The sequence below is a fragment of the Mesoplodon bidens genome, assembly GCF_964165515.1.
Source record: "Mesoplodon bidens genome assembly, chromosome: 8".
NCBI lineage: Eukaryota > Metazoa > Chordata > Mammalia > Artiodactyla > Ziphiidae > Mesoplodon > Mesoplodon bidens.
Window position 1 is genome coordinate 82,795,750 of NC_138165.1, and position 26,367 is coordinate 82,822,116.

Sequence of the window (26,367 nt, forward strand, 5' to 3'; positions counted from 1 at the left end):
GAACCAAGTAATGCTTTCTTTTTTTTGACATAAACACTCTTTAGAAAAGCCATATTTTTTTTTGCTTTTATTAAATTAATTATTAAAAGTGGGAAAAGAGCTCTGTCATGTTTGAAATAGAACTGGGGCTTCTGGTCTGGAAGGATGACTTCTGTAAAAGGCGAAGAATGACCATACTTCCTTCCTGGGGCAGTTCAGATTGCGAGCGTTTGACACAGAGCGCATCGCACACAGTAAGTGCTAAATAAAGCTTAGCTGTTTGTTAGTGCTGTTGAGCCAAAACAAAACATCCATCCCAACTTTAGGTCCTTAGGCCATACACACACAGGGAAAATGGGTCCCACCTAGTGTGTAGCGCAGTTCAAAACCCCCTCCTTGTTTATTGTCCACAGCAATAAACAAGTGTATTCGGGCGACTGTGTTGGGACACAGGGCCTCAGACTTCAGAGACCTCATATTGCCAGTCGGGTAAGTCGTACCTCTGGCCACCTGGCTGCTTCCCTCTCTTTGTGCTCTCTCTGTCTGGCCTCACCTCTGCGCACCCGCAGCCCCACGTGGCTACTCTGCAGTACACAGATTAGTGGGCTTGCCACCCTCCACAGGCCTCTGTTCTCATCTTTCTCCCTCCCTGTCCCCTGGACCACCTCTCAGTCTGTCTGATGCTGCCCAGTTTTCAGGGGTCCATGTCAGGCCAGAGTCCTTCTTTTTCTCCCCTGATTCCCACCACTCACTCCATGTCTTGCTTTACCCCACCTTGTTTAGGGGTGCTTTTGAATTCTGCATTTTGACTCTTCGTATAGATTGCTTGTGCCTTAAGAGCTCACAAAGAGACACCCCTCTGTGTCTTCGTTTGATCAGTTCAGTCCAGTGCCTATGACAGATTTAGAGGAAAACATCCCTCCTTTTCTTATTAAGAGCGATATGACATGTATATATGGCATGTTGAAGCTTTGCTACTTTCTTGTACCTGCGTAATTGCATCTTAGCCCAACAAAAACCCATGAAGTTTGTATCACTGTTCATTTAGACAAGTTACTTAACCTGCCTGTGCTTTAATTTCCTCAGCTATAAAATGGAGATAACAATAGTGTGTACCTCATATAATTGGGTTAATATCTATATAAAAGTACTCAGAACATGCCTGGTGTAGGTGGCTGCTGGTGTTTTTACCATCATCATCATAATCATCCTCAGTATGACCTTTTTCATTATTGTACTTTTACTGATGAGGAAACTGAAGCCCAGAGAGGTTAAACAGTTTGCCTAGACCCCAAGTCTTCCAATTCCAAGTCCACACCCAAGATGCCTCTTACATCAAAATCTTTATTGTTAACCACCCAAGACCACTTGCTTTTAGTCCATCATTTCCTTACTCAGTTTACAGAGAAGTTCCTAATTCACAGTTTGTTTAGAAATTCAATGAAAGAGAAGCTTGAGAGAAACATACCCATACAACACAAACACCCCTCCAGAAACAGACACCTCCTCCCTGTGAGGCAGCTCTGTCTCTTCCCAAATGTGAGGTCTCTGTTTAGTGGCCATGGGAACACAGTGGGAAAAACAGGCACTTAAAAGTGATCCCAGGTTTACTCTTATCTCTTCAAAATCCAGAACAACATATTTAATTAGCACAATTGTAGATAGGTTGTTTGAACCCTTGGTCAACCATGGCAAGAACTGATTGTATTCCTCTTTTGGAAGCCCTTTTATTTTTCTAAAGTGTATAACGATTAGTTGTAGGTCTATAATTATTAGTAACCATCTAGAGAATGGTCCCTTCTTCACGGAGGATCGGAGCCAAGCTGAGCAAATGAATTTAATACAACTCTTCTCATCATTGGGGAATTTGTCTCTCATAAAATCCGCCCTGTAATAGACTAGAAAATGCTCACCTTTAGACTGACCTCAGACATACTTCTCACTGCTGTTATCAGTTCTGTACTTATGATCCCTTCACCAGCATTATAGCCAAGGAACAATCTTCCCTGCTCCTCAAGTATCTGTCTGACCTGAGTTGGAATAACTGGTGAGTAGTTATATGAAGGAGAGATTGGAGAACAGGGCATTAAGTCAAGACTCCTTAGGTTACAATCGAAAAAAACGAATTTCAATCTGGCTGTTGCAAAGAAGATAATTTGTTGCTCAAGCAACTGTAAAGTTCAGAGAGTGGATCTAGGGTCTGTGTCAACTATATTCTCACAGTTTTAGTTCCTCTCTTTGTAGAAAAGCAAGATGGCTACCAGCAACTCCAGGTTTATCCTCCCAGTAACCCCAGTAGCAAACAAGATGACTTTTTCCTGATCACTCTATAAGGATTAGCTCTAATTAGCCAACAACGTACTCCTGAACCAACCAAGGGGATGAAATGACTAGTCGTGCCTGGGTTAGAAGAACACTTCTGGGTGAAAGTAGGGGAGGTGTAGTAACCCAAGGAAAAGCGGGATACCCCTTTCAGGTGGAATAGTGGATACTGGATAGTAAAAAAAAAAAAAAAGAAAAAAAAAAAAGAAAAGAGAGAATGGATGCCCATAGTAGGGGGAAGTAAAAAGGGACAGATCAGGATAACTGGAGCATTGTGATGCCCTTCCTCTTTCTCTGGGAGCTTCCCTCAGTCAGCGTAAAGCAATGTTTCCAGGTACCGCTGACATTTCACTACAATCCAGCAAGAATTTCAGTACAAAAAACATTGATCATGGACTTCCCCGAGGGGGAGTTATTAATGGAAATACCACCTTCTTGTAACCTTGTTTCCCGCTGACAAGGGCTCCTCGGGCTGAGTTATAGGGAAACTCTAGCATGTTGTCAGATTTCACAAAAACATTAAGTGGGTCCTCCTTTTCATATTTGCCACCTCATTTATTTTGTGTGTCCCCATGTTATTAGTTTTACTGTCCATTAATCATTATATATTATAGAATACAGTAAAGTGTGCTGAAGGAGAGATAGCACTGGGCCCGGCCATGCCAGTCACAGCTCAGCCATGCAAGAAGGAAACTTAGGAGTGATAGGCAATGCCCCTTCCTACCCATTCCCGGAGGCACAACCATGAACACCTCTTGCCTCCCAAGTGGACTAGAACATGTTTCTTCAGCCTTTCCTACCTGGTCAAAGAAAGATCTGAGGACAGTAGTCTGTTCACTGTGAGGACAGATGACTAACCACACTAAAAATGTTTTGGAAGAAATTGTTTCACAAAAGCCTGAAGTTACAATTGTAAAAAAGGAAGAAAGTAAAGAGCAAGGTATTTCATAAGCAGGGAGCTCCACTGCTGTATGATTTCAGTCTTTCTTCTAATTTGTCCTATAAATTTCTTCCAAATTATCTTTTCTCAAAATAACAGTATCATCAAGCCATTCCTCAGGTGAAAAATTTTCAAAGGCTTCCAACTGCCCCCTGCTCTAAGTCTCACCTTCTTAACTTTGAGACCCTTCATATCTCACTTCCTCCTCTGTCCCCACACTTATTTCCCACCAATCCCCAGTTTTCCCTTGCTGGTCCTCCATCCTGTATACCCACTACCAAGCAGAAATGTCAGGACTTTTCCTCATACGTTTCCCTTGCAGTAGAGTGACTGTCTCCCTCCTACCTTTCCCGTGTATTTGATCCATCTTCAAGGACAAGTCCTGCTTCATTCATGAAGCCTTATTATTATCCTTTGACCTGGGATCACAGTGTGCTTTCTCTTCTCTGGACTTCCCCAAGTCTAAACTACTCCAGCCCTGACCTCTGGCATATGTCAGCGTTCTCAGCTCTATCATTTACAGAGAGGCCTATTGACTAATGATCCCAAAAGCCTTATGACCTTGCCTGGTTTGTCATTTTGTTGATGGTGTCATGGGTTGCTCTGAGGGAGAGGAGTCACTTGGCTGGTGAAAGAAACTAACCAGCTCTTTACTTGCTGTCCCAGACATGGTTATTTTCATCAAGTGATTTTAACACTTGGTTTCTCTTTGGAAAATGCCTCTGTAAGAAATAAACTTATTTGGGCTATTGAAAGAAGTGAAATGTACAGAAGATGATTTGAAAAGTGATGAAGACTGTTAAACAATAGAAAACAAAAAAGTAGAAGTTTTGAATAAAGAGTGAAAATTCAAAACTAATGATGACTCAGGCCCACAAAGTATGGATGTGGAAACAAATTCTCCTGGCATTCTGTTGGCTAGAGATAATCCTCCTAATGAGTGTAAACATTGCTCATGAAAGAAGACATATGGTACAAACTAATGTTTACTGAATATTTACTGTGTGCCAGGCATCACGTTCAAGCTCTGTATCAGATAATCCTCTAACTACCCTGTGAGGGATGTGCTATCATTATCCCTCTTTTACAGATAAGGCAAGGGAGGCACAGAGAGGTACAAGCCTCATCCAGCTTCACACAGTTAGTGCAGAGGTGGGGCTAGAACACAAATCCAAGCAATCTGTGCTTGTATTAGGTATTGCTTTAAAGACTAAATTTTTAGTGGATGCTGAAGAGTTAGTTAACTGGTGGAATGAAGAGATAACATGTTCCCCATTGGAAATGTAATTCCAGAGAAATCTAGGAGTCAAACATTTTTATTTTCTAAAATTTGGGGATATATTGCGCTCAGATGGGTACTTCGCAAACATTAGGGACTGCTCTACATTCTCTGGTGTTATCACTGCATGTGTTCATCTTTGCTCTGCACTCGGATTATAACATCTTGGAGGAAAGCAAGTGCCTTATCTTTTATGTCTGAGGCATCAAAGAATTTGGCAGGAGCTTTAGCTCAAGAATTGTCCAGACATAGCATCTTGGCCAAGTCAGTGGCCGACCTTTTCTCGTCTGCCAACTCAGGGGATTTAAGAGAGGAATTGGAAGGGTATTGAGTTGAGTGGTTCTTCTGAAATTTACATAAGACATAATAGTAAGGCACTGCCTCTCAGGAATGGTTCTCGAGATCTGTATGATCTCATATGTGAATCTAAAAAAGCCAAACTCATAGACACAGGGAATAGAATGGTGGTTGCCAGGAGCTGAGTGATGGGGAAAATGAGAAGAGATGTTGCTCAAAGGCTATAAACTGACAGTTATAAATGATGGGGATCTAATGTACAGCATGGTACCTATAGTTAACGGTGCTGTACTATATACTTAAAAGTTGCTAAAAGAGTAGATCCTAAATGTTCTTATCACACACACACACAAAGGTAACTATGTGAGGAGATGAAGGCAATAACTAACTTTATTGTGGCAATCATTGTGCAATATATACATGTATCAAATCAAAATATAAATATATACGTATCAAAATCAGATATATATATATCAAATACATGGCACACATTAAACTTACACAGTGTTACATGTCAATTATATCTCAATTAAAAAAATAAAATGTGGGCTTCCCTGGTGGCGCAGTGGTTGAGAGTCCGCCTGCCGATGCAGGGGACACGGGTTCGTGCCCCGGTCCAGGAAGATCCCAACATGCTGCGGAGCGGCTGGGCCCGTGAGCCATGGCCTCTGAGCCTGTGCGTCCGGAGCCTGTGCTCCGCAACGGGAGAGGCCACAACAGTGAGAGGCCCACGTACCGCAATAAATAAATAAATAAAATAAAATAAAATGTTTACCCAGGGTTAAAAAAAAAAAATCAAAGACTCACAGGAACAGTTTATTTCTCTTGATTCTCAGTCTCTCCTAGACACACACTCACGCTGGGGCACACTCTCATTGAGAGTAATGATGAGTAAAATTGCTCTTATTCCTTATTTTATCCTGCCCTTCCTCCCTCCTCTCTTTCTTTGTAGCTCTCTCTGGACATGAAAACACAGTTGAACTTGGGTAAGATCAATTGTGTAAGGTGTATCCTCATTTTATACAGGAAAGAACTTTATAAATTATAAAGTAACAGGAAAATGTTAGTTACTATTACACTTGCCTTCTATTCCTCTTAAGACCTAGCACAGTTCTGAGTGACACAAAATACTCAGTAAACACTCATTGATGGCTGACTTGATTTTGGCTTAACACTCTAACGGTAGATTGAAACCTAGGTTAAAGCATATCTCTTAAGAGATTGCTATTCATATTACTGAATATTCATATTATATATTATTGTTATTCAAAACTGAAAAACCTTACTTTCTATCATTTCTGGAAATACTGAGTAATTGAAAATTCAAAGTTTTGTTTTGTTTTTTCCTTTTAGTGCAGTCAGTTAGCTATAAAAAGGGGAGAAAAGAATAAAGCAAAAATTATAAAAATAATTTTTGGCCCTAAAAAAATAGAGGTATCCAGTTTACACTACATCCTGTAAAAATGTCTTCATGTGGATACCATCCAAGAAATCAATCAGTTTGACTTTTTTGTTATGCTAATGGTTTTTAAAGAAACTTATTAGAATCCTTTTTAGTATACTTTATCTTGAGAGTATGGCATTATACAACCCACGCTGTATAATATATAAACCGCTCGACAGTCAAAAGCAGAAGAAAGAGGTGCTGTTGAAGCAAGCCGTACAAAGAATAAGTGGTAAAAAGAATGAGGAGGGAAAAAAAAAATCACTGAAACAATTTGTGTTCAGAATGAAAAGCCTGTTACCAAGACATACAAGGAAGAGCTGGAAGACAAATAAAGGTGTTTTTGGCAGTGGGTACAAATAAGACTATTCAAAGTGCACATAAGGAGGGGAAAATAGCAGAAAAGGCTAATATCACAGAGAAGTTAAGCAAAAGGAATGAGTCGTAGAAAAAGACAAAACATAGAGAAGATGAGTGAGTAAGTATAGGTAGGGCAGAAATTATTAAATCCTTGGAAATGACACAAAAAAAACGTAAGGGTCATATTAACGAAGAACAGGAGGCTGTGTGTGGGCTTTGAGGGCGTGAAGCAATCGTGAGGTGTGTTTCTCCCCATAAACTCCCTTCAGCCTCACGGCGCTGGAGAACAGGGCCGTCTGCATCCTGTAACCACCCTTTCCTTGCACCTTCCTTTATTCCTGCAACAAATATTTATTTAGTACTTCTCTGTGCTGACAATACAAAGATCAACAAGATTAAGAAAATGGTAGGTGGCATTCATCAGTCCTATTGATCCCATTCCACAGGTAGGAAAGCTGGCCTCTTTAGTCAGTTTATTTGACTCTCAAGTGAGTCTTTTTTTTCCCCCTCTAACTTAAATAATAAAAGGGTTTTTTTTTCTCCTTTAAGTAGCCACATTTCCCTTCCAGAAACCAATGTTATTTATGTAATTTTTAAATCCATTATTAGCTTGAATGCCAGTTAGTGTGGTGGTGGTGGTGGTGTTTTTGACCCAGTGGAGTTATCCTGATAAGGCAGAGAGAGGGAAAACAAAAGATTATAACAAACTAGTCTATTGGCATTAGGTTTGAGTCCGTCAGTTGCCTTAACAGAACCTACCCAGAGATATGGTTGTAAATATATTTTGAAAAAGAGTTTCCCTACTGAATTGAACCACAGAGTCCATTTTCTTATCCACAAACTAAAGAGTAAAAGAAAAAGACAAAAAAGTGTCATGAGAATATTTTGGTGTAATAAATTCACTATTCATTACATTTGTGGGATATAATTTGAGTGCAGGAAAGAAACCAAAATATGGCATCAGATTTTGACTTTCAATTTATAAAAGAGGGAATTTTTAGTGAAGAAAATTAAAGTGTACAGCAACACTTAGCAGAGATTTAAAGTCACTTGGAGGGCCATGCCCACACTTATAATCAAAGCATTTGTTGTATTTGTTCACCTAATCTTCCCGTAATTTTCTCTATATCTTTTCACTTTAAAATAGACAATGTTTGGAGACAGAGTAGGAGAGATTATGCAAATATATGAATATTAATGAGAAGTTCATTATTGAACATTTTGACACGAATTTCAGGAAATGATAAAAGACCCTGGGATATACGAGATTTTTAAAGGAAACAAAACTCTGTTCCTAGAGTACTTGGAGATTGCCAGTAAAAGAACTGAGATCCAAATGACAGCAGGTAATGTATAAACCAGATACATTATGCCCTATGGTACATGAATAGGAAACAGGGCACTGTGATAAGCTTGGAATGATGATCAGTATTTGCAATACTGAGATAGGCAAGAAGGTAATTAGGCCCCTTATGGACACAGTTAACAGATAACATAATTTGGGAAATTATACATTTGGATATGATGGGGAATTTGAGCTAATGGATTTGCAGTGATATCTATTAAAGCACATAAGACATTTTGCCTCTAGGGGAAACTACTAAAAAAAAATCAAAATTTTCAGTAAGTGTAATCTGAAATAAAAAGACAGCGAGATGTGTTGGAGAATAAAGTGGTGTTGTGACTTCCTAGTTGGAAGTTGTAATAATTTTTCATTCAAAGAGTTTTAAGGCTATTAATTTCACATCACAACTCCCCATGAAGCAAGTAAAGCATTTCTATTGTATTTGCCCAAGTTCATTGCTCATAATATAGCAAGGCCAAATTGTTAATGAAAGCAAGCTTTCTTGACGAATTCATGGCCTTCTCAAGTTTCATGCTGTGTCCCCCGGATAGCATTGCAATCTTTTTTTTTTTTTTTTTTTTTTTGCGGTACGTGGCCCTCTCACCACTGTGGCCTCTCCCGTTGCGGAGCACAGGCTCCGGACGCGCAGGCTCAGCGGCCATGGCTCACGGGCCCAGCCGCTCCGCAGCATGTTGGGATCTTCCCGGACCGGGGCACGAACCCGTGTCCCCTATATCGGCAGGCGGACTCTCAACCACTGCGCCACCAGGGAAGCCCTGCAATCATTTTGATCCCCAGTTTACTCCTGCGCACAATTCCTTTATTTTAGGGGGAGGGGCTCTAACATAATTAATTTTCACTTAGTGCCTTGAGGGCCATCAATGTTATTGAAATTTGCAAATTAATACATTATTTATTGTTCATTTATCATGAGTATTTGTTAATTATAAAGCTCTAGCGTGGAGGAAACCTCACCATGTATATGAAAGTGAATACCTTCCCCCAAATAATTCTTTATGTTTTAATAAGAATGTATTGGAAGCAATCTCATCAATAATGGAAGATCCAATTACTGGTCTTCTGGATTAAGGCATTCTTTTATTGCAAGATTTTAATGCTAGAATGGGAAGTTCAAACATTGCCAATGAAATCTCAGACTAATTAAATGATTATAACCTAAGGGGAAGGGCATCCAAGACTCCACTATTAATCTTCCCAAGAATAGCCTCTATATGTGATGAACAGATGGATATATATACCTTATTTCAGAAGAAAAAGCTGTAAGGAGTTGTTTGGGGAAAAAAAGTCAGTTTAACTTTTGAATAAAAAAAGGAAGGATGGTATTTATTTATAGAGCCCTTTTCAGCTTCTTGCAGAAGGAATAGTTGTATTTTAAAATGCAGTGGCAGATTGAACCAAATAAATTGTGCTAGACCTCCACTTACTCAAGTGTTTAGAGTTGATACAAAAGCACCAGTGACAATCATCGTCACTAATGCTTTATGAGTCCCTATTACGTGCCAAGCACGCTTCCATACTCGTCTTATCCAAATTTTACAGATTAGGAGGCGGAAGCACAGGAAGGTCAATAACTCAAGAAATAAGTGGCAGAGTGGGAGGGTGTTAGATGTCCCACAGTCTCTCCACTTCACCATTCACTATTAATCACTACTCTCTAGACCGTTTTATTCTCTATTATTCTAATCACCTGCCTTGCAGGGAACCAACAGCAGTTCTCAGCTATAGGGCAGAGGCAGGAACCCAAGACTGGGTCAGAAAAACTGAGGTCCACATCCAAACAATCCTCCAGGAAGGACTTTTTGTTTTATAGTATGTTGAAATGGGATTTTCTACCTAGAAAGGCTGGGGCAATGGTTTCTCAGTGTTTTGACTCCGTTTTATAGAGATCCCTCTCCACCTTGACAGTAGCTCTGTACTACCCTTCTCCCCACTTGTTTCATGCACATGGGAGAAATGGTGGCAGAATCCTTTAAGTCTTTAGACTGGAGTGTTCAGTTTCTTCATAACACAGTATTTTTCTGGATGGTGGGGAACAGTGGATGTGTCTGAGGGTTGGTGGAGCCAGAAAACGTGGCCCTGAAATGTCCCTAGACTCTGTATGGGGAAGGCTTCCAGGACCAAGTCAAGCCAATCCTTCATTTGGGAACAGGTCAATCTTCAAAAATGCTGTAGCATCTTTGAAAACAATTATTTCTGTAATGGTTCTTTATGAGACTTTTACTTTAAGGAAAAATTTGGCACGTGGAACATTAAGCATATTTTCATTATACCATTTTGAGGATAACTTTTATCACGCAAGATCCCTCTTTTAGTACCTTTGATAAACGTTGTATCATTTGTTTCAAGAAATTTGTGAATGTCAACTTCATGTTTCTGACAGGAAGATAAGTTTATCTGGATCTTAGAGAACATGGTCACTGAACACAGAAGTCATAAATTTAAAAAATAAAGTCATGCTAGTAAAGTTTGTGAAAAGATTTATTTCTTGGCATTTGCAACTAACCTAAACTGGCCTGGAAGCTATTGAAAAATCATATTCAGATTAGTTCTGTGGATACTCAAAATGGGACAAGTAAATGCTCAAATTTGGACACAGACCACCTTGTGACTGATAACACGTGGTATTCAAAGATTACTCTCTCAGATAATTGCTTAAAATCAGCCACAGTCAATACCACATCAGCTACAGGTGAAAATGTGAGGACTCATCACTCTTGGGGATGACTTCAGTAGGATAGAACTTTATATTATCCCTTCAGAGAAACCTCTACTTGTAGTGGGAGCCTAGAAAACAACATGATTTGTATAAATGGTTAGGCTAAAAATAGTGAATCTTCCCATTCTGAAAGCTACAGAATTTCCAACGCAATGGCAACCTAAGCTGGAACTGGTGAGGATAGGGGTACGGAAGGGGGACTGACTGTGACAATTTATTGTGCCCACTTAGGATCTTTGTGTAGTAAAACGCTTTATTCCAAGTGTTTTGTTGACATTTAGTGCTGATGCCATCAGTTGACATAATAGTCCCTCGGAACCCGTAACCTGGACCTTCCCTCAGAAGCCTTGGACATGTAAAGGAAATGTGAACTCTAGTCAAGGTCCTTTTCATGTGGAGATTCAATTCAGTCAGTTCAGTGCACCTGTAAGTCCTGGTAAGGACTTTCCTGATTTCAGATTCTCCTCTCTAACATCAGTCTTTTTTTTTTTTTTTCCACCACTATATCCTGTTTACTCCCTAGAAATAAATAAAAAGTTGTTTTCAAGACTGAAAATCCCTGAGTCCACATTGGTAACCAAGACTCAATCGCCTTTCTGCTTTTAGTTTTACTATGTACTGCATCCAGTAGAGCTAGGTTATAATTTTGGCCAACATTAGTTGACACTTCTAATTTGTGACTTCTGTTTATGTAAAGTGAATTACTTGCTGGCTCTATTAATCCTGCAAAGCCCATGAATCCTTAATGTTCAGTTTGCTTTGAATGAGTAACAGTGTATTTGTTCCTTCTCAAATATGACTTCTTGCTGAGCTTTAGATGAGCTCCTTTTACATAACGTGCCTTATGTCTTGGATGATTTATTCACTTTCATGTTCCCCAGAATTTATTGCTAAAGGTTGACGTGAATACTTACAGTTTGGGCTCTAATATAATCTCCTGAATGGCAATTAATAAATAAAAGATGGTTACTATTGTTGACAGAGCAACTAGGCTTTCTCAGATAGTTTTCATCTTCATGTTTTCACCAAACTTCATGTCAGATCCCTAGGGAGTGATGGTGTAAAAGATTTTCTGTAAACTCTGAAGCTTTTACTGTTGCTTTAATACCCTGAGCCTCTATGTTGCTTTTTGTTTTCTTGTCAGAAATGATCTTATTCAATTTCTGTTTCTTCCACTTACCTTCCTTCCTGGGACTATAAGAAATATGCCTCTTTCTGGATTTAGTAATGATGTATTCTTACTATTTATGGTTTGCAAGTAGCACCTGAAATTTGTCCCTGAAGTTTCTTATATTATTATTTTTTTGCTTAGTCCCATCTCTGTTGCATTTATTAATGATGCACTGTTGCCTATAAAATGTAATGTTTATTGTCATCATGTATATTGTTCAAAGTGCAAAATTGCCTCCTGTAAGTTAATGATGAAACTGTAAAACAACATCCAGTTTTTGCATTTTGTCTGCTTGATTAGGCTCAGGGTCTTATTTTACAGATGAGGAAACTAGAGGCCATTTTAAGTAGCTTGACCATCGTCAAGTAGAGGGTGGAGGCCAAGTACAACTTTAGACAATACAGAGCAGAAAAGGCGGAAATAGGCTGCCTGAGGACAGTTCCCAGCTCTGAAGCTTATTAAGTGTGTATCTTCAGACTAGGTATTTATCTGCTCAGTGCCTCAGTTTCCTCATTTGTAAAATGGGAACAATTTTGGCAGTTGCACAACTGTAAGGACTATGGTAAGTTAGGTAAAGCACTTAGAACAGGGCTAAGCACTCTCTGCATTATTAGTTATTAGCATTATTGTCATTATTTTGACTATTTTTAACATATTCACAATATATGGAGGGTGTGTTTTGTTGTTTTAACTTTATGCGTGTCTATATATCTATATAGTCATTATACCTTTGTTGTACTTCTTTTGTATTCCTTGTATTACCTAGTGATAATGTTCCTGATGGCAGCATTGGTAGAAGCAAAAATACTGATCATAGTAAGAAAAGATAGGGCTGTTTACTGAGCCTTACTATATGCTAGGCATTGAAGTAGGTACTGTATGTACACAGTCCTTAATATGAACTCCATCTGTATCTACTAAAAAACTGCAAAGTAGTTTATTTCCAGAAATGCACATGTAACCCCTTCATGACAGTAATCTTTGTACCTGGAGAGGATCATGAGCTTTGGCCCTGGTGGAAAAGAGCCCTGCTAGAATTCCCTCCATCTTTAAAATAATCCTTGTGCTGCTGGTATTTATATAGCCTAATCTTGTTACAGACAACTAGGGGCCTGGCTGTGGGTGGGAATGGGGGTCAAGGCATGGGTGAAAAGGGGCAGGTGACAGGGCAAGACAAACAGTGCAAATGAAAAATATTACATATCAGCACACACATTATTCAACTTCACCTAGTTTTTTTTTTTTTTGGAATATTATATCATATAAAGAAAACTACCTCTTTCCTAGATACCCAAATAGAAATACATTTGGAACAGTAAGCACTGACACAGAAAAGTTGTTTTCTTTCTTGCTTTGCTTTGTCAACTAAAAAAATTGCATTCACCATACAGTAAGAGTGCTAGAGTATGGTAAAGTGTTTAATCATAAAAATTACAGTCACTTCAATGCTCTTTGATTTTTGTGCATAATACATTACTTAATAATTATAAAAACAATGTTGGAGATAATAAAAGCTACAATGTAGGGGAGTGCTTGGAATGAGAACTGTGAAACACTGTTAGGTGCTCTGTATGTATGTGCAGCTGTGTGTGTGTGCATATACACCCCTCATACATATAATCTCTACAGACTGCTATAGCCTTTCAAAGTCATGTATATGTGTGTGCACATGTGCATATATATATATGCATGCATATTTATTTCTATGTATGACATATCATTTTAAATCTTCCCACAACTTTATAGAAAAGGAAACTAAGGCTCAGAGAAGTCAAAGTACTTGCTCAAAGTCACAAAAAGTGGCAACGCTGGGGTTTAACACCAAGTCCCACCCGCTTAACCCCCCTCCTCCCTTTTTGAGATAGAACAACAACAAGCCTTCCCACTCCACCCCGCTGCCTCATTAGGGGAAGGGTGACCTTGTGCCCTTTTTTCTTCCAGACTCACCAAGCAAAGATTTCGGTCCAACTCTGGGTTTGAAAAAGTCCAGCTCCTTGGAGAGCCTGCAGACTGCAGTTGCCGAGGTCAGGAAGAACGAACTTCCCTTCCACCGGCCCCGGGCTCACGTGGTCCGTGGCCGAGGCTGCAACGAGAGCTTCCGAGCAGCCATTGACAAATCTTACGATGGACCCGAAGAACTAGAAGCTGGTAGGGCAACGAGCTTGCTGAAATGGTTTCTTCCTCTCCTTATTATCTGCGAATCATAGGCAAGAATGGGTGCTTAACTACAGAGAAGAGTGATTTAAGGTCACAATTATATTTTTGATATTAAAAGTAATTCATTTCCCTGATATGTTTTGCCCTTTGGCTTAGCGAACATGGAACTGGATAACGCAACATGTGATTTATTTTACAGTGCAACCGCCAAAGAAATATTCTCCTTCAATTTCCTACAAGGACCAACTGTCATTTACCCTTAGGGTAGGAGCACTAAGTATGCATCTCTTGACATTATTATTCAAGTCATTAGATGCAGCCTCAACCCGAGGACTGACTGGTTTAATTGGGTAGAAGCGGTCCGGTTATAGCTGAACTCAAAAACTTCTCCTGGAAATAAACTCACCCTGTTTGTTTCCCAGCACGTCAGCGTTCTGAGCTGATCAAGGTTAACAAGCTGCTTTCAGAGAGATCAGTGTTTCATCACATATCAAACCTTTTATACTACTGGCTAAGCAACCAATGTCCCCCACTACCAGCAGCAAACCTTGCTCGAAGTAACCGTATTTAGGCAGTTGTCTCTTCAAAGGGTACACGTAGCCTCATGGCAGGGTAGAATTCCGGAGTGCCTTTATTCATTATCCTGTATTTTACATTTTAACTTTTCTTGAGATACTAACAGTAAGTGCCCCTGACCATGTGTATTGATTTTTTTCTCTGTACAGATGGTCTGTCTGATAAGAGCTCTCACTCTGGCCAAGGAGCTCTGAATTATGAATCTGCCCCTCAGGGGAACTCTGAGCTAGAGAATGCAGAAAATAAAGCCAGGAAAGTCAAAAAACCGAAAGAAAAGGAGAAGAAGAAGGAAAAGGGCAAATTCAAAGTCAAGGTGAAAAAGCAGAAAGAGGGAAATGAAGATCCAGAAAGGAAAATAAAGAGGAAGGGATTTGGTGCCATGCTGAGGTAGGGACCTGCTTTGAAGGCAAGGTTGGGATGGTTTTGTTTTATTTTGTTTTGTTTCTGCTGATGAAATCACTCATTTGTGTGCATTCAAAAAAGAAAATGCAAGCTTTCCCTCCTCTTCAGCTAGATGCCTAAAAATCATTTTTTAAATTATAGTTGATTTACAATGTTGTGTTAATTTCTGCTATACAGCAAAGTGATTCAGTTATACACACACACACACACACACACACACACACATATACATTCTTTTTTATATTCTTTTCCATTATGGTTTATCACAGGATATTGAATATAGTTTGCTGTGCTATACAGTAGGACTTTGTTATTTATACATGTTATATATAATAGTTTACATCCACTAATCCCAAACTCCCAATCCATCCCTCCCCCACTCTCCCCCCACCCCACTGACAGTCACAGTTCTGTTCTCTATGTCTGTGAGTCTGGTTCTGTTCCATAGATGAGTTCATTTGTGTCATATTTTAGATTCCACATATAAGTGATATCATATGGTATTTGTCTTTTTCTTTCTGACTTACTTCACTTAGTATGATCATCTCTAGTTGCATCCATGTTGCTGCGAATGGCATTATTTTGTTCCTTTTTTGTGAATGAGTAGTATTCCATCATATATATGTACCACATCTTCTTTATCCATTCATCTGTCGAGGGACATGTAGGTTGTTTTCATGTCTTGGCTATTGTGAATAGTGCTACTCTGAACATTGGGATGCATATATCTTTTTGAATTATAGTTTTGTCTGGATATATGCCCAGGAGTGGGATTGCTGGGTCATATGTAGATGCCTAAAAGTCTTACCTGCTGACTGTGGTTGATCCTTTCCTGCAGAGGCAGGAGGAGCCTCTTGGTTGGCTCCTGATGCTCATGGCGATGACAGGAAGCTGTCATAAATGTATGTCAAAGAAAAGCCAACACCTGGTAGAGGCATGGGCAACACCTATAGCCCTTGCTACCAAAGCATAATGTGGATAAAGAAAATGCTTCTTCCATCAACATAGGGAAAGCAAGAGGTGAGGGAGTCCTCAACTGTGACCTCTAGAACACTGCCTTTGAATTAGAGAAGACAGGTTAGATGAACCACAACCCCACTCCCACTCCACCCCCCATGATTCTAGGTGTGCCCATGGCCAGGTCTGTGGCCACATTAGTCGTCAGAGGCAGTGAGGTGCAGTGGAGATGTCATCGCATCTGGAGTCAGAGGGCCTTGATCTGAACCCATGACCCTCATACACGAGCTGCTGGGCATCGCACATGTTACTTAACTTCCCTGAGCCTTGCTTTCCTCACTTTCAAAAGGAGGCTAGTATACTGCCGCCTAACTCAGTGGGATTGAGAGACAAGATGTCATAGGCGGTCAGTCCATTGAGTAGGCATAGCTCAGCAGGGTGCAATCAGAAAACAACTCTTTCTTCTCCTACAGCTACCTTCAAGTACACCCTGTTGGGGTTGTCAGAATGTCCACGATTTGATGACATCTCAGTTTTCTGGCTGATGGCTTTCTGGTCACTTCTGGATGTTAAAACACCCTCTTTGTCGGGGGCTAACATGCACCATCTGATGTTTATCAACGCTTGCTTCTTCCTGCCCCTCAGGGCTCAACCCTAGTGAGGGCCCTACAGTGTGCAGGATTCCACATTCTTCTGGTTCTCTGTCTCTGGGACAAAGGGAAGGGAAGGACTTTATTAAAACAAAGGCCTTGATCTTTATTAAAACAAAGGCCTTTCTCTTTCTGACTTTGTTATAAAGCAGAAACTAACACACCATTGTAAAGCAATTATACTCCAATAAAGATGTAAAAAAAAAAAAGAACTAAACATACTGTGAGTCAAAATATTTAAGAGAAAACTTTTCTTAAATGTAGTATGATCAAAATAAAGATATATGAGTATCTAGAAGAAGAAACAAACAAATAAACAAAAAACAAAGGCCTTGATCTTTATTAAAACAAAGGCCTGTATCTGGTGTAATCTGGCAGTTGGGGCTCTTTGTGGGCCACTTCTGTGGACTTTTCAGGGGGCTCCTTACTGCACCAATCACTGGTATAGGAGATTTATTTTTCCATTGACTTCCTAAGACCCTTTGACCTCAGGGAGCACAACTCTGGAGCCTCCTTACCCAGCTGGTAGACTTCTTTGATGATGTCAGCTTTAGGTAGCTTTCGTCCAACTTCCTTCTAGAGCGTCTGCTTGGCTCACTAGAATTACTGAACTCCTGCCCCTCCAAATGATAGAAGTGCAGCCTGTTCCCACTGTTCCCATTTCTCCTCACCTGCCATAGAGATCCCCCAACCAGCCTGGCATCTCCAGATCACCAAGCAAACAGGTACAGCATGGGATATCAGTCTCCTTTTATACAATTACCTCCACATTTTCTGAGGGATCTTCTCGTTGCCCCCTCACTTATTTTGTTGGGAGTGAGATGAGGAAGCGCCTCTTTCCACTACTTCCTTTACTCCTGTAATTTCCCAGCAAAGAAAATCCATTTCCCAATCTCTACCCTTCTGTTCCCTGGGCTGAAGGTGAGTGATGGGAGGTGATAGTTGATGGGCCAGTTTAGCACCTCTTACTAAACTGTTAGGAGATGTCTGTCTTAAGAATGCTTTGTGGTATTTGTCATCACATGTTCTCAGTTTGGGATGTTCCACTGAAATTTTAGACAGAAATGGAAAGTTCTATTCCATATCTGTTATTCATATATATATTCTCTCTCTCTCTCTCTCTCTCTCTCTCCATGTTTGTGTGTGTGTGTGTACATACATATGACCTTGAAACTACAAAGTGACATTTACGGACACAAATAACTTCAACATCAGTGGACATATCTCTCAAAAACCGGTGTTTTTCCTGGTGGTCTCTTTAGACTCTGTATTTCCATTTGCCATTTAAAATTTTAAACTTGCCCTTATTCTGGGTAACTATTATGACTGCTATTAGATAATCATGCCTGATAATAATGATAACATGCAACTGCAGTATATTTAGATGAGAGTCACCTTTTCAGTCATGGAGTTCAGAGGTTAAAAATGCAGACTCTGGGGGCTTCCCTGGTGGCGCAGTGGTTGAGAGTCCGCCTGCCGATGCAGGGGTCACGGGTTCGTGCCCCTGTCCAGGAAGATCCCACATGCCGCGGAGTGGCTGGGCCCGTGAGCCATGGCCGCTGAGCCTGCGCGTCCAGAGGCTGTGCTCCGCAATGGGAGAGGCCACAACAGTGAGAGGCCCACGTACCGCAAAAAAAAAAAATGCAGACTCTGTATGTGTAACTCTGATGCCAATCCTGGTTTCTGTGCTTTCTCTCTAGGTAACATTGGGCAAGTTATTGTAATATTTAATGTCTTTCTGTGTCATCTGAAAAATGGGAATAACAATAGAATCTACTATTATTATGAGAATTATAGTTGCTTAATTACAAGTAACTTGCTTAGAACAGTGCCTGGCAAGTAACAAACATTCAATAAATGTAAATTATTGCAGTAAGTAGAATAATGGCCTCCCTAAAAATGTTCATGTCCCACTCTGCAGTACCTGTGAGTATGTTATACTGCATGGCTAAGGAGAATTGAGGCTGCACGTGGGATTAAGGTTGCTCTTCAGCTGACCTTGAGATAAGGTGATTATCCTGAATTTGCCCCTGTGGCCCAAGGTAATAACAAGGGGCCTTAGAAGTGGAAGAGGAAGATGTGACTATGGAAGAAAGGTACAGAGAAATACAATATGTGACTGGAGGGACTGTAAACCAAGGACTGTGGGCAGCTTCTAGAAGGTGGAAAGCATAGAAATGGATTCTTTCTGGAGAGCTTCCAGAAAGGAGCACAGCCTGCCAACCCCTAATTTCAGCCCATTTCTGTTGTCTAAGCCACTAAGTGTGTAGCAAATTTTGCATCATCAATAGAAAACCATATAGCTATTATCATAATTATTAATACTTCTATAATATCAGAGTAATTTGTAAGGTAAAAAAACACCCTCTTTAAGGAGTTAAAGAAGAAAACTATAAGGATTTGACTGGTCTGGATATATAAAAACTATTAGGGCTTCACATATCCCATTTTCTAGAATATTACTAAAGTAAGCCTGAACTTTGTATTTGATTTCAGTTGATGGGACTTGGCAGGTTCATTCTCCACTGCCCAGAATACAGAGCTGGCTCTTCCTGTTGTCATCCAGTATTTGCTGTGTTTTCCTCTGGTAGAAATCACAGGTCCTAGATCCTTGAGACATCTAGCAATTTGGATTTTGTTTCCTTGTACTACTTAAGCAAAATGAAGATCCGAAAGGTGGTGTTTGATTTTATCTCCAGTGTAAAAATAGCAACTGTTTTCCATAGCCTTTTGCATCTGAGTTTGTGAGCGTATCAGAGATGCTGCTACATGCACATTTTCAACAACAGAGAACACAATAGCTGTTACCATTAGCCAACAGATTTTTCTTTAACTCTCATCTGTTGCTCAGACGCTATTGACTTAGTTTCTTGTTTAAAAAAGATTGATTGCTCTAAGGATCTCGAGGAGTTGGATGTGGCTTTGCTCTTGCTTGTGGGAAGCTAAGTGTAGTGCGCTTTTCTGATATTCACTGGCCGCTTTTGTGTTTATGACATGTAGTAGCACAGTTTTGCTCAGTTAATTTAGCCTACTTCCTATCGTTTTGAAAAAATGATGAAGGGGTCTCATTAGTTCCTATCTTTACATTTGTCATCTGATTCCAGTATGCGTATGTTTTGTTGATTGCAGAATTACCTCTTGGCAGATTCAACTATGGCTCTTACACAGGCCATGAATTATTGTATATTGAAATTATTGAATTACTGTATATTGAAAAATACACAGCTTAAGAACCTACCAACTTTGGTAGTTTCCCTGTATGCTGTTTTACCTGCTGTTGAAAGACAATTTTAGAGGATCAAGATGCTTACATTTTTCCATTATGTGTTTCCTGTATTCTTCATGACACTACCCTGTAGAAAAGACCACCGGTGGCTTCTTGCAGCCAAAGGGTGAAGTTCAAACCCCTCCAAAAACACCATTTATTGAAGGCCTGCTTTGCATCAAGCACTGTTCTAGGCACTGGGCATACAGCAGTATATCTCTGCTTTAATGGTACTTCTTTTATCTTCACAAAGGAAGAAAAAAATCAAAGACTTTTGAATTTCTTGTGGCGAGTTTAAACTAAAAACAAAACACGTAACCTATAACAACGCATTTCCCAGGGAGTGGTGCGATGTTTGCCTAGGATACAACTCGAGGGAATCAAAAGTCAATTTATATGATGCTGAGCAAGACCTCCTGGCCATGGCTCTTATGGAATTTATATTCCAGTGAGGGAGAGAGAATAAACAACTCACTCAAAATAAATGAGATTCTTTCAGGCTCTAGTAGGTGCTATGAAGAAGGTAGAATCAGAAGGGATGGTGTCATGTCACCCTCAGTAACTGGCTATCAGCCTGATATAGTGTGCATCTGCACAGGCTACACTGAATTTCCAGCAGATATGTTATCAGAACTTAGCACACTGGGGTACTAATGCCAAATCACCTTATTCCTGTTTTTTTTTTTTTCATTTTTGCAGCATATGAATATGGGAAGATTATTTTTAAACCAGTTTCACATAAAGTTATAACAAAGAGGTAACCCAAATTGTGTATGTTTTAGTATATATGATACCTGAAGTATCATTTTGAAGTGATGATACTTCATACCTGAAGTAAACATTTTAAAGACACATGGTCTGTAATCTGAATGGTGAACTTGATTTGCAGCTGCTTATATTTAACTCTGCTCCTCGCAGCCCAATAGTTGGATATTCTTTATTATTTCTTCCTAACTCAGCTAATGCAGGTATACCTCAGGAATACACTGGTTCAGTTTCTACATTGAAAATGAAATCATGAACCCTAATGACAAAGGTGTTTTTTAAAACACAGAGGCAACAACTTTTATTTCTAAACTTTGCAAATGATAAAGCATCTATGTTTCATCCATTTTATGCTCAAATATACTACAAGCATGTCTCATCTTGTTGTGCTTCACTTTATTTTACTTGGCAGATATTGTATTTTTCACCAATTGAAGTTTTGTGGCAACCCTGCATCGAGCAAGTCTTTTGGTGCCATTTTTCCAACAGCATTGGCTCAGTTCATGTCTTTGTCTTTGTGTAACATTTTCATAATTTATGCAGTAGTTCAAACTTTTTCATTATTATTTATTTGTTATGGTGATCTGCGGTCAGTGTTCTTTGGTGTTACTATTGCAAAAAGATAACTTACTGAAGGCTCAGATGATGGATAGCATATTTTAGCAATAAAGTATCTTTTAATTAAGGTGCGTACATTCTTGTTTTAGACATAATGCTATTGCACATTTAATAGACCACAGTATAATATAAACATAACTTTTATATGCACTGGGAAACCACGAAATTTGTGTGACTTGTTTTATTGCGTTATCACAGCCGTAGTCTGGAACTGAACCTGCGGTATCTGCCTGTATATATCTTATTGAAACTAGGGCAACTCTATATAATGACATCTGCTGTGAATTATTTTAAAAAGAACACTCCTACACACACACACACACACACACACACCCTCATCCACCACCATCACCACAAACAGCGCAGACATCACCACCACCAAATTAATTCTTAACTGAATTGAAAATCTGCCCCTTGCAAGCTCTGTGGCCTTCATTAATCCCTTTGAGTCTCAGTCTACTCATCAGTAAATTGGGGATAATAACGCATCCTCTCCGAGTTGTGAAGTTTTATGAGCAAAGCTATTAGTGCGGTGCTTGGCTTGGTAGACTTCCCCTCTTGTCTTCCCTCGGGGCCCCACCCCAGACAGCCAACCATCAGATATTGCCTTTCACTTGGAGCCCACTAAATTTCTGCTTTGATTTTTTTACTTTTCCTCTAATTGCTATTATGTATTTCAGGTGGCCATGCTATCTTTAGCCTGGACAATTTTGCATAGTAAACTCTAAGAAGTAATGATAAAACTAAATTCATTCAATCATTTATATTTTATAAACTTCAGGTCACCCCGTTCTAAATGTAACCATGAACTATTTTCAAAGGTTATTTCATCACTTGGTGATGAAAAACTTTCTATTGAATTAATTCAGTAAAACTTTCTATTGCTGAATACAAATGGAGAATGGACTCAGATGGAGAATCAGGTTTTTTTGTTTTGCTTTCTTTTTTTTTTTTTTTTTTTTTCCTTCTCCCAGTATTTCAGGCCAGAAGGTATGGATGGGTTTTGGACTTGATATTCCTAATGCATGGCTCAGAGTTATTTCATTGGACTGCCTTGGAAGTTGTCTTATAATACATTACCCATAAAGATACATTTTGACTTGATTTTTAAATTAGGTTAGATAGACTGAATACTTAAATCTCCAGGGAGCATGACATATCTGTCCTACATTTCTGCTCTTTACCTTGATCCCATAATGGCTGTTATAGGTTTATAGGTCTCGTGTACAATAAGTATAATGCAGCCATGCCTGTCATTACCTCTTTCTAGATAGTGGTTGTAAAATGTTCAATTTTATGTGTATGAAGGGTAACCTAGCTAATGTAACCAGACCAGTGAAATTGTAACAGTCATTTCCCCAAAGGCAAAAGGCCGAGCACAGGCTAGCGTTAAGTTGCTTGGTTTCACGAAGTAGAGGCCAGTTGGAAACATGAAATTTCAGATGAAAAATGAAAGTCAAAGTGGGTCAAAGTTTGTAATTCAGCTTCTAGCTGGATATAGAAATACATTGAAAACACAGTGCCTTGCAGATCAGGGTAAAATGGCTGCAGATATTGAGTCTGAAAGAAATATATGACTGTGGCAAAAAAATAAATTTGCATGTCAAAGGCTACTTCCTGGTGCAGCCATCCATCCTGGTCCACGGCTGTCTATGATTGCAGAGGAAAAGAAACAGAAGATGAAAACACACTGGAATTTAGTTATCCTCATTTTTTGCCTCTTTGGTAACTGAATTTTCTCACCTCACAGTCCATCTTAAATGATTTACTTTCTCTTCCACAGTATGAGCCATGAATATTTCGTTTCTTCATTTTGTTAATTTGCCAGTTTTCCTTTGAGCTAAGTGCCCTAGCAATTTTAATTTTTCATTTGAGTTGGGAAGAGCAGTGACCCTTTCTTTTTCATTATTACTATCACAAGGCTGGACTCAGAATGCTACTTTTTATGACCAGCAGTGTTGAGCCCATAATAGAAATGCAAAGTAGAGTGTGTAATATACCGATATTGACTTCCATTAAACCCAGTGGTGTGATAGCTGATAATATTTATATATTTATGTATTATACGTCCTAGCTTTTGTTCATTTGTAGCTAAGCACCAGAGGGGAAAATTAGCCTCATAATATGAATAGATTGTGAACAGCAGAATGCAAAGAATTGGAGAGGGAGCTTCTATGAATAGAACAAGCGGTATAAAATGATGGAGAGAGATGCAAGTATGGTAACTAAAAAGTATAGATTAAAATTTGGATCAAACAAATTTAGGATTGCTTGGTCGGCATTTATTTCTTAACTAAAAGACGACCCAGAGACAGATGGGCTACTCCTCTGATAGGCTGAGTGCAGACAAATGAGCTGCTATGGTGCCCAGCATGCAGAGTTTGTTTGGTGTCTGACTTTAATTTTTTTTTTTCAGCTGTCAAGCATGTCTGCAAATGTTTCTTTATCGTTCTTTATTTTTTTGGAGGTGTGTGTGTGTTCAATGGAGGGGCGAGGGGCATTGATGAGTTAATTAGTATAAAAATGTGTGGGTGGCTTGTTTTCAAAATCATTTTAAAATCTGATGGCTGTTCATAGCCTTCCCCTCCTACCCTATGTAAACTTGATTACTCGGTAGTTCTGTTCATGGCTGTCCAAAGCAAGATGATTTTCTCATACTTATCACAATAAAAAATTATCACATAGAATGTCAACCAAAAGGCTAGTTGTTTAATTAGGGTTCTCTTCTCCTCTTAATATGTGTGCATAGCTTCCATTATCATTAATGTGAATTACAAAAGAGCACTGAAGAAGAATAGACCTGTTTACCTCATTCCTTCTCTTGGATAATGAGGTTTAGATTTGTTAACAGATCAGAACAAAAGTCCAGTGGAAAAAAAAATTGGCTTAACTTTTAAAGAAATTGATATGCTAAAAAGAACTTTCACAAGCACTGAAGTGGAAGCTACACATTCATAAATAAACTTCATTAGCATCTAAGGTGAAATATAATCATTTAAGATGCTGGATTAATAAAATGCAAAGGATTTCCTAATGGGCCCATTTGCATACTCATATTAAATAGCAAAACACATTAATAACAGTTTTATTCATATATGTAAACACTCATAAGTTCCTAGTTGAGACTGTATTTGCCTAATTTGCTTTGTACCATGTCCAGCACAATGTCATGTCCTTGTAGGATGTTTACTTAATACTATTAGATAATGACATGTATAGATTTAATAAGTTGCTTGAAAGAAAAATGGAATTAGTTCTTTACTTTGCACCTTTTATCTGAGAACCTCAGTGTAATTCACTAACATCCATCTTCCAGATGCATGGGGGTTGAATGTGGTAAATAGCAAAGAACGAGACGTGGAGAAGTGAAACAGCCTTCCTGGAGATGGGCTTTGAACTGATAACAATACCAAGACCCCTCCTGACCATTGCTACCATTGTGTTAGCATTTAAAAATGCACTGACACCAGCCATAATTCTATGTATACTTTCATACACCCATAGTTCTTTATTTTCGCCATTCGTTGGGTTTTTCTGTCTTAAGTCAACGTATAAAACAGCAACTTAGTAACATGAGATGGTTAATAATTAAGGTAAAAGGCTTGAACCTTTGGCATAATAACTGTATCCGTTTTCCTCATAGAATAAGAGGCCTCCCAGAAGCATTAAAAACAGGTATAAGATACAAAAATATACAAATATTACTGGGTTGCACATCTAGAACTATTATCTCAACCATGCTGAATAACATCCATCAGGATTTTGGAGACAGTTCAGTTTTGTTTCTTCAGCTAGCTGTCGGTCATTTCTGCACGGTGGCCCGGCCTCACCTCAGCTTCATCATGTCTAAAATCTAATTCATCATTCACCCATCTAAGTCATGAGCTCATCCTGACTTCCCTGATTCTGTTTGAGGCACTGCCAGGAATCCTGTGACATCTGGGATGCCTCCCTCTTTCCATTCTCATTCTTCCATCAGCCAGCAATCCTGCTGATACTTGCAAAATGTTCTCTTCCATCTGGGCCTTTTTTTTTTTTTCCATTTCCACTGCCATACTCTAATCATGGTCTTTGTTACCTATGACTAGATTACTTCAGTAGACACGTAACCGATTTGCCTGCTTTCTTCCTTCCTTCATTCCAGTTCATCCCAGGCAGAGGTACCAATCATTCATTCATTCAGTTATCAGATATTTAATGAACACCTCATGCCCTAAAATGCAATATAGCACAGTGGCAAAGGGCAGATCCTCTGGAGTCATTCTATTTAGGTTCAAATCCCAGCTCTGTTATTTTTTCAGCAGCTACTTAACTAGTCCGTATTTCAGTTTCCTCTTTTGTGAAATTGGAATAATAATAATAGCATCTACCTAATAGTACATTAGACGATATATGAAAAATGCCCGATACATAGCACTAATATCCTTAAAATATTAGTAGTGTTCTGCTCTAGGAGCTGAGATGATTCCCAATTACCTAGTAGTTCTCAAAAATCCAACTGTACTCTAGAGTTATCTACAGATAACTCTATAGATCACTGGACCTTATGAGATTCTCATTCATTAGGTCTAGGCTAGGGCCTGGGACCCTCTGATGTTTCTGTTGCATCCAATCCCAGGAATCTCCATATGGGAACTACTAACTTATAAAAAAATTATTTAATTTGGCATTCAATACCCTCTATATTCTTATTCAAATTTATATTTCTATCATTGTTTTTTCCTGTCCCTTTCTGCAAACTCACCACTCCAGCCAGATTACTCACTATTACCCAAAACAAGTTTGTGAAGCCCTAAGGTGGTGCCCTCTCTCAGGATAACCTCCTTTCCTTCTCTGAGTCCTGCCAGGCTCCGAACCCACCTTAAGCCCCATCTCCTTATGAGCCCTTCTTTGACCTGCATGTCTCTCTCATCAAAGCTCTATAGTTCATGTCTCCTCAGTTAGTACTCCCCACAGGCCGACTCGGTTTTTAGTTTGGGTTTTACGTGTCTGTCTCGTCCTCAGTGGGATTGTAAATTCCTTTAAGCAAAGGGACTTCCTCATGATGCTTTTCACTGTGTTGGCCTTTAATAAGCTTTTGCTGATTGACTGGCTTATATGGTG

The 26,367-nt window shown here is 39.3% G+C and overlaps 1 protein-coding gene across 2 annotated transcripts in view; it reads left to right on the forward strand.

Annotated features, from left to right (window-relative positions):
* The window catches only part of PARD3B (par-3 family cell polarity regulator beta), a 1,049,764-nt gene that overhangs the window by 693,702 nt on the left and 329,695 nt on the right, over nucleotides 1-26,367 (forward strand). For both annotated transcript variants that reach the window (XM_081242115.1, XM_081242116.1), the window contains exons 17-18: nucleotides 13,816-14,022; nucleotides 14,757-14,994. In XM_081242115.1, coding sequence (XP_081098241.1) covers nucleotides 13,816-14,022; nucleotides 14,757-14,994 — 445 coding nt within the window. The remainder of the gene's footprint in view (nucleotides 1-13,815; nucleotides 14,023-14,756; nucleotides 14,995-26,367) is intronic.